The 9,125-nt window shown below is 40.5% G+C and overlaps 1 protein-coding gene across 3 annotated transcripts; it reads left to right on the top strand.

The window, feature by feature from the left end:
• The first annotated feature begins 1,788 nt into the window (after positions 1 to 1,788).
• On the top strand, positions 1,789 to 8,382 carry LOC123404014 (centromere protein O). 3 transcript variants are annotated; one of them, XM_045097919.1, is made up of 14 exons: positions 1,789 to 1,873; positions 1,946 to 2,145; positions 2,304 to 2,348; positions 2,440 to 2,488; positions 2,606 to 2,654; positions 3,843 to 3,913; positions 4,780 to 4,838; positions 4,947 to 5,045; positions 5,571 to 5,628; positions 5,946 to 6,082; positions 6,169 to 6,225; positions 7,450 to 7,547; positions 7,720 to 7,901; positions 8,011 to 8,382. In XM_045097919.1, the coding sequence occupies exons 2-14, from the start codon at positions 2,104 to 2,106 to the stop codon at positions 8,079 to 8,081; spliced, it is 1,017 nt and encodes a 338-aa protein (XP_044953854.1). In that variant the 5' UTR covers positions 1,789 to 1,873; positions 1,946 to 2,103; the 3' UTR covers positions 8,082 to 8,382. The 3 variants fall into 3 exon arrangements, with proteins under 3 accessions (XP_044953854.1, XP_044953856.1, XP_044953857.1); XM_045097921.1 differs by lacking the exons at positions 7,720 to 7,901; positions 8,011 to 8,382 and having other exon boundaries at positions 1,804 to 1,873; positions 7,450 to 7,551; XM_045097922.1 differs by lacking the exons at positions 1,789 to 1,873; positions 1,946 to 2,145; positions 2,304 to 2,348; ... (1 more) ...; positions 2,606 to 2,654; positions 3,843 to 3,913 and having other exon boundaries at positions 4,942 to 5,045.
• Positions 8,383 to 9,125: the final 743 nt, after the last annotated feature.

Below are 9,125 nucleotides of genomic sequence, written 5' to 3'. Positions count from 1 at the left end.
CGTCGGTATCTCTATACCTAGTTCAATCTCGTTACCGGCAAGTCTTTTTACTCGTTCCGTAATACAAGATCCCGTGACTAACTCCTTAGTCACATTGCATGCAAGGCTTGTTGTGATGTTGTATTACCGAGTGGGCCCCGAGATACCTCTCCGTCACACGGAGTGACAAATTCCAGTCTTGATCCATGCCAACCAAACAGACACCTTCGAAGATACCCATAGAACACCTTTATATTCACCCAGTTACATTGTGACGTTTGATACACACAAGGTATTCCTCTGGTGTCCGGGAGTTGCATGATCTCATAGTCATAGGAACAGATACATTGACATGCAGAAAACAGTAGCAATAAACTGACACGATCATATGCTACGTTCATAGTTTGGGTCTTGTCCATCACATCATTCTCCTAATGATGCGATCCCGTTATCAAGTGACAACACTTGTCTATGATCAGAAAACCTTGACCTTCTTTGATCAACGAGCTAGTCAACTAGAGGCTCACTAGGGACAGTGTGTTGTCTATGTATCCACACATGTATTTTTGCTTTCCAATCAGTAAAATTCTAGCATGGATAATAAACGATTATCATGAACAAGGAAATATAATAATAATCAATTTATTATTGCCTCTAGGGCATATTTCCAACACTCCTCTTGAAAGGAACTGCTCAGGAAAAATGCCATTGAGTATGTCAATCAACAAGAAAACCGAGAAGGTTTATGAGCCAGTGTTATTCTATTATTTTGGACTTGGGTCTAGGTTTATGGCTGACCTCTGGGTCGTGTTCTGCACTACATTGTTCAAAAAAGTATGGAGAGTTGTCCATTTCCGCCTCTTTGACAAGTTGTATGACAATGCATATGTGTTTGTGGTTGTTACTTTGGGCATGCTAAATGGCAAGGAAATTACAAGTTGAGCAATGTGGATGACAATCAGCTCGTGTTTCTGCACTAGTATGCTTTATGAATAAATGACGTTTTTTTTGAAAGGGGTGACAAATGATGTTGACCTTGTAGTATTTTCTTAGCGGCTTGTAATACTAGATGTCTTTTTATCCTCTGTCTGATAATGCATGTAATTGGCTGTACTGAATAAGACCCAACACGTAGAACACAATGATCATCCATCTCCTTTTGTTCGTTTGCTTGTAGCTAGGATGACCATCCATCTCTTTTTGTGTAAGACTTGCCAAATGAATTATGGACACAACATTTTTCATGGGGTTGCTGACGCGTGTTTTGTATGCGACCATTTTCTGTGACCCATGCCATCTCACATGAGGGTCATCATCGACCAACAATCTAATTATGCCATTTTCGCCTGCCGTGGCCTTGAAACTCATCCTTATATTTTTTGTTGTCAAAATCGTGATTGTTTGAATTCCTAAACTTTTTTAGTTTGTCAGAAAATTTAAACCAAGCTTTTGATAAACTAAGTTTTTGAACATTTTTCCAAATTTGTGATTTTTTGAATTCACAAACATTTTTTATAAACAATTTATGATTAGATGGTTAGAAGTACACTGTTGTTTCCTTTTTAGTAGAGTTCAAGTCAGCTCAGTTTTTCAGGTGTTCATAAAGATAGGATGTGCGTGCATGTATGCGTTCATAGAGACGGGTATATGTGCGTTAAAACAAAACAAATTTTATTTTTTCGCTGGACACTGGAACTGGCAAGTATGGGCATGGGTGATTTTGCTTGGATTCGGCGTGGGCCGTTGGATGTAGATTGGACGGCAGATGCGGTGGGTTAAGTATATGGCGTTCACCCCTGATCCCTCCTCTCCCCCTCATCCCGGCGGCGGCGGATTCCCCACCTGAACCTCCGTCCACCGTCTTCACCCCGGCGGCCATCAATCTCTCCGACGGGTATGTGGACCACAACGCGGCCTCCAAGCCCTAGCAATCCGCCAAATTGCCGTCCTAAAATCCCTCCTGCAGGTCCACCCTAGCGCCGCAGCTCCGCGTCACCGCCGACAGCTCATCCCCTCCGCGCCTCGCGCGCGTGGACGCCACCGCCGTCCCCGTTCTACCCCGCCGCGCCGCCCCTGCTCGGTGGGGCCGTCGAGATCCGCCGCCCCTGGCCGGCCTCGGACCGGATGGACCTCTCCGTCACGCTGGCCCTGAGCTCCCCCACGGAGGTGCGTACGGCCGGCCGGCCGGGAACCCACCTCCCTCCCGCTATCCGACGCTGCTTGTTGCTACTGCTGCATTTACCGTGTCTAGTCTAGCCGAATCAAAACATCAGGAACTCAAATTTTCATACTTCTTTCACTTTAATCCCCATTACATTTTGCAGCACGGGGAGCAGCTAAGGAGGCGCCAGCACTCGTTATCGGAACTGGTATACCATATCATCTACAGATGGATTGGTACTGTAAATCTTCGGCGTATGCGTTAATTGCCTCTCCCCTTCCCTTCCATGAACTTTGCAGACTTATTCAAGAGACGACGACGCGAAACTCGAGACCACGCGTGCACGGCGTAATGACCTTTATCTTCAGTAGTTGTAGCTATTATTATCTGTACTCTCAACCAATCGTCTGCCCCTTACCCACGTTTTATCGATTCTACAAAGCAGCTTGCCCTTTTATTTTGCAGTGTTGGGTGTTCTCAAAAGGCATGAAGATCTGAAAGAGCGCCTCTCGCGGTACTCCTTTCTCTGCTTTTTTTTTCATCCAAGCTTCTGGATTCTAATAACTTGTCGGATGTAGACTCAGCTGGCCAACTGAGTGCTTATCGGTCTACGATAAATATTGCACAGATACCTTAGCATGTGGCATCTGCATAAGCAAAATTTCAAGAACTCTGTCCAAACTGTTAGCTGCTTGCTTGCAAACTTATGGTTCCTTTTTTATGACAATTGATAAGGGCATTCAGCCTCTCAGCAGCTTCCAGTGTGGGAAACTGTGACGCCATCCTTGTTTAGCTTTCATTTAAACTAGATGCGTAAACAATTACAATTTCCTTGTCCCTTTATCCTTGACAAAATTTTATGCCGCCAATATCTTTGCAACTGCATTGAATTCTCTGAATGTTTCAAAGACGTTAAAGCGAAGTTACGATCTGAAAGTACCAAAAGGTTAAGGAAGGACAGTGCTGCTGAGGACCGAGTTCACAATGAGCCTGTTTTCTAATGCGATGTTCATGTGCATCTGCTGCAAAATTGCAGAATACTGATTCTACCAGATTGTTAAAAACACATATATTCTATATGAACAATAAACTGTGTTTCCAAATATATTAGTGTGCAAGTTTAATTTTGAGTTAGTCAAGATAATTTTATTTTGTAACTTGGTTGCATTTATTCACATCGTACTCAATTGAACTTACCTTCTGACATTTTATTCAGCTCTCTTTTACATAAAGTAATCATAATGATACAATGTCTAAATATAGTCTTACATGAAACACAAGAGTTAAAGAGCAAAAATAATGCTAGACCTAATATTAACTTGAATTCTCAATTGCAACATCAAAATTTGATGTCGATAAAACTTGATAGGGTCATGATCTTACGATCTCCATGACCATGTGTTTAGAATCTGTTCTATGATTTTTTTTTGATCAATACCGGTTTATCACGTCAGATCCTGTTAACTTTGGTCACATTTGTTGTTGGTACTCCCAAGGAATGGGGTCTTTTCCAGAAAGCTGCTACTGCTTCCTGCTTGACATTTAAATTAAAACACGATTATTCTTATTATCTTATCCATATCATATTTAGGTCATATCTGAGATGATTTTTCCTAAAGTACAGTGACCTTCCTGTTATCTTTAAATATGTGGACACATGACTAGTAAAACATTCTTTTACATTTTCATTATATTATTTTAGGGATTCTGATAAGCTGATTTTTGAGCGTCTACAGAAAGAATTTGAGGCTGCACGAGTTGCACAAACCGAAGGTACAGTTTGCTTCAGCACCTTTGGTGTTTACCTTCTAGAAAAATAAGATTGTCAGCAACTCCCAATACCAAATAGTATGTGGCTGTTATCTGTTATGCTATCTCCTTCCGCAATTTTTCTGGAACTCAGGAGCCCGTGTTTACAACTTTTCATGCTTAGATGAACTAGTTGTCATTTAAAATAAATAAATGCGGCCGTAGCATCAAATTTATAACTTACCTGCTAAAGCACACAAAGGCTCCACCGTTTTTGCAAAAATACTCACAGATCATTCTATGATTATTTCAAGTTCAATTTGACCAGAACTAGAGTTCATTATGTAGGAATTTAAGCAGCCTTAGCTATTTACTAAATGCATAGCATAATGAATATGATTACTAGTACTTTGATTCTCTGAACCAGACACACACACACACATATATAGTTATATACTGAAATTCATAGATCTACTTCGCTGGAAAAATAAATCTAAAACCATATTTGGTGTAAACATGATCCAGAAACTTTCATTGCAAGTGGTAGATCAATGGTTATGGCTACGAGCTTATTGTCCTAGTTCATAAAGTACTCATCTGTAATTAGTTGGAAATATTTATCTGATTGATTATTTCACACTTCCGTATGAGTGGTATGCTGCTTTGCACATTATTGCTTCTTTTCTAGAGGATAATATGGCAGATTCTTTATTTAATATTTTTTTTGTATTTCTTGGAAGTACTTTCATATTCTTGGATTGTGTCGTTACAGCCAGCATGGCACATATTTAGTCTTCTCATACAGTCTGATAGTATAATTTTAATCAGTTTTTATCATACAGTTTATTTCTTATTCTTATTCTTACACTTAGACTTTTACATTTCTGTAGAGATATCAATAGATGATGAGCAGTGGAATGATGGTTTGCTGGCAACTATCCGTGAGAAGGTACTTAATCTGAAGCACCATATTGTTCTCATATTGATTCCACATGAAACAGACTGTTCGCTCTGTGCATTTTGAGTTTTAACAATTTTGCTTTATCTCATAGACCAGGTCCATATAGAGGCTGAAAGGAAGGCGATGGTCAACCCAGGAAATGTTCCTACAGATTCTGAATTTCAATCAAGGACGACTTACAGAATCAGAAATAAGGTAATCTTATTCTCTAGAGTCCAGCTTTGGCTACCATGAAGACTACTCTATACTGTAGTTTATCATTGGGTGGTTGATATTTTTCATTTGCTGCCAATGGTTTGTGTGTGTGTGGGTGCGGGGAGACCAGGGTATATGTTATTCCTAAATGGTTAGTTAATTGGGACCTGACATGTAGTTGGTGTATTATTAGAGTTATGTGATAGTTCATTACAGTTCACCTCACACTTTTGGCTACAACATGAATGGCGGACCAATAGTGTTGGTGTGGGCCGGGGTGCACTGTGTCACAGTTTCTCATTCTTGGTCTCTTCCTAGGATTGGTACAAGCATACAAGTGACCACCAAAACTAAATTTAGCCTTGAGACCATGTTTTATCTACCTTGTAACATGGCATTTTGTTGTTGTGTTCCTTGGAATGAAATTATGTTCATGACTTGGAATGTTATATTGAATTAATGCACCTATTACATTACTCTTATTATTTTGTTAGTTAATCTGACTAATTATTTTCTATTTCCTAGGTTATCTACTGTTTGGATGGTGCCAGAATTGGTATACAGTATGAGACATTCTTTGCTGGTAATTATGCTTAACATTTTAAATATTATATTTTCCATGAAATGTCTGAATTGTATCATGCAAAGCTTTGTGTAAGATATGCAGAGGTGATGTTTTGCAAATCAGACATTTATGTAAACACCAATCTGTTATTTCGTAGAATTAGTTTGTTTCAGACCAAAACATACTTATTTCATTGTGCAAACCCTGACATTCTGAATAATGCTAGTAGAACATAAGCATGACAATTAAGTTATCAAAAAGAAATAAGATAAGAATATAGAAACTCTAGACACATGGTTTGCTGCACTAAATAACATGCACATTATATTTTGCAGGAGAGCCCTGTGAAATTTATCACTGTGTTTTGGAGAGCAAGTCATTCCTTGAGAAGATGACTGTGATTCAACACACCTTACCTTTCTTTCTGCCGATTCGAGAAGTAGAAACTGAGCACCTGTCATCTAACGCCATTGTAAAGTTTCCTCATGGGGCCCTTGCATTTACTGTGCAATTATTCAAATAGTTCTATCTACTTACATGGCTCCTTTTTCCTTGCAGAAGTTTATTGATCATCTTGAAGAAATTTTGCAGTCGTATATTGACAGGAGAGAACAGGTCAGTATCAGATTTAGGAGTTGCTCCCATATGTAAATTTTCTATACACACTATCTCCTTTCCATTGTGAAATGTAAGAAATCAGGTACTCCCTCCGATCCATATTAACTGTTGCTTATTGAGTACAAAGTTGTACTAAATCAGTGACAATTAATATGAATTGGAGGTAGTAATAAAACCTAGTATACATATGCTTGAATTATAGAGCTGTAGTTATGTGCTCATGTTCTTTAAAAATAGATCTTGGACAGCATTGTGTTATTTGAGCTGTGAAGCTAAACTTATGTCGTATCCATATTCCTTGTATTAAAGTTGGAAATTTCCATGTACTTTAAAGACGGCCACTGCTAGATGACCCGTTAATCTCTCTGTGTTGGGAATAACTCTAATTCACCACTGTTTTTCCATCCAAAATCCAAAAGGACCATGGCACCTCTGCACTTTGGCTAAGGTGAACCCTCTCCGCGAGCTTCTCACACATATCCTCGCTCCAGTTGCTTGCAACACAGTGCTCCCTTGGATTTGAAGCCGTTAACCCAGCATTGCCTTTGTGTTGTTCCTCGGCGTTGGGTGTCACCCCCAAGGGCAAGCGGGCCCTGTCACTGAGCTAGGGGTGTGAGGAGAGCGTGGATTAGTCCGGTTGATGAGTGAGCCTTATTATTTGGCTTGTCGTTGTGCGGGATGTGGCAGTTGGGCTGAGTAAGGGATCTAGCCAAAGCAAAATGGCCCAAGATTGCCTTCTTCCTGGGGTTGGAGAAGAGCTGAAGAGAAATCAATTGGGCCATGGACTAAGATTGCAGGTGTGGCCATATAGTGTTTATTGGGGGATATATTGTGGGTTAACTAAGATTATTTTTGGCCGGGGCCCATGACAGTCAAACTAACTTCCCCTGCTGCTTTGGTAGTATTATTTCCATAGTTACACCTTATCAAGCTAATTTTACCTACACATGACGTATTCTATGTACCTTCCATCTTCCTGTTAATTGTTTCGGGCGTACAACTTCTGCTTCACTGCCAGACTAGGGAGAGATACCAACCTGGTTGAAACCCTGATAACCTGTAATAATGAACTTCAAATTCAAAATTAGGTGCATAAAATATATTTATTATCCGTGATCTACTTATTCGAAATTTGAAACAACTATATTTTTGTAGCCTTTATGAGCATTCATCACAGTGAAGTTTATAATTCTAAGGCTTTCCATTGGATTCATGTTCAAGGTTCGTCTTATCAAGGAGCTCTATGGCAACCAAATCGGAGAATTGTTCCACAGTCTTCCATATACCTTGATAGAGTTTACACTGGAAGATTTCGAATGGTAAGGTCAAACTCTACTGTTAGATTTTTCTGTAGTACAACCACACTCATACCAAAATATAATAATCAACACAGTGCTCTCCTTTATATTATCTGTACTAGCATTTATATACTGAAACTGCGCATCGTACACTCTAGAGACTGAAATTTCTCCTCCTTTGTGACTTGAGCAGCAAGGTTACAGTGAGTATCCGATATTCAGATCTAATCTTGACCCTGCCTAGTCAGGCGAGGGTCTTGGCTTGGCCGCTTCGCTCTGCAAAGAGAATATCCACAGCAGACCGCCGTGCTCAACCTGTACCATCTCGCCTCTCCTATGCCGAGAATGCGCTGAAGACCTTGAGTTTGCCAGAAGGTTCCTCCTATCTTAACCATTGCCTCTTTCCTCTCCGTAGTTAAAGCATACAACTCTGTGCTGAGCTTATGTACTTTTGCTCCCCAATATATTTTTCTCTATGTTTCAGCATACGCGGAGATTGTCCTGGAGTTACCCCGCGCTCTGAAGCAGATGTTCTATTCTCAGGAAAGCGACTGAAGCGACGCGTGCATGTAGATAATTTATTTAACCTTACGGATGTGGGACTGTGGGTACCCAATATTTGACAGCAGAGTAATTTAGTAGTTTGATTCTTCCCTCGGTGTCTATCGTTGACACTGCCTAATGGTCGCCCTCCCTGAAAGTTTGGGCTATGTTGCCTTGCAAAATTTTCACTATCATTTCTGCATACCATGCCTGTACTCCGGTCCGATCTGGGAAGCGCCCATTTTTGCCATCCTGTTAGGCTTACTGCTTTTGCGGACATGCCTGTTTGAAGCAGCGTTTATTTCTTGTGGTACTCGTGGGAACTTTTTTGCTACGGCTATAGAGTTGAGAAAGTACAACACACATGCACGTAGGAGATGCAGCAGCACTAGCACTCTGAACCACAAAGAAGGTTTTACAATCACCTAACGATGTGTATGGTTGGACACAGGTAAGGTCTTGGGTACTGTAATGAGAGTACGCTCTAATTAGAATGGTCTTGGGTACTACTCCCTCCGTTCCTAAATATATGTTTTTTCTAGAGATTTCATTAAATGACTACAGACGGAACAAAATGAATGAATCTATATTCTAAAGTATGTCTATATACATCTGTATGTAGTCTTCTAGTGAAACGTCTTAAAAAACTTATATTTAGGAACGGAGGGAGTACTATTTGCCGACGATTCCTTGGTTCTCATTAAAGCGGATATGTTAAAAGCAGCCTCCTTACAACAAGTGATGATACCTTGTCAAATGGACCGGCCCACGTGTTGGCCCACGTGCCCAAGGTCCAGGCCCAAGCACGTCACAAGGGCTAGACGGGCCGGCCCGTCGTTACGCCAGACCCGCTGGCCTGCTAGGATTTTAGTATTTTAGGCCGTTATTTGGGATGATTTCAGCCTGTTCGGCTATTATTTGGGTCGATTTTGACATACTCGACTGTTTCTTGGGTTGGTTTTAACCTATTGAGCTTTTTTATCTTATATATATATATATATAATAAAAACAAAAAATAAAAACGATAAACGGACCGTGCCGTGCCGGCCCGCGTGC

The sequence above is a fragment of the Hordeum vulgare genome, chromosome 6H (genome assembly GCF_904849725.1).
Source record: "Hordeum vulgare subsp. vulgare chromosome 6H, MorexV3_pseudomolecules_assembly, whole genome shotgun sequence".
In the NCBI taxonomy this organism is placed as follows: Eukaryota; Viridiplantae; Streptophyta; class Magnoliopsida; order Poales; family Poaceae; genus Hordeum; species Hordeum vulgare.
This window is presented reverse-complemented; position numbering and strand designations above follow the sequence as displayed.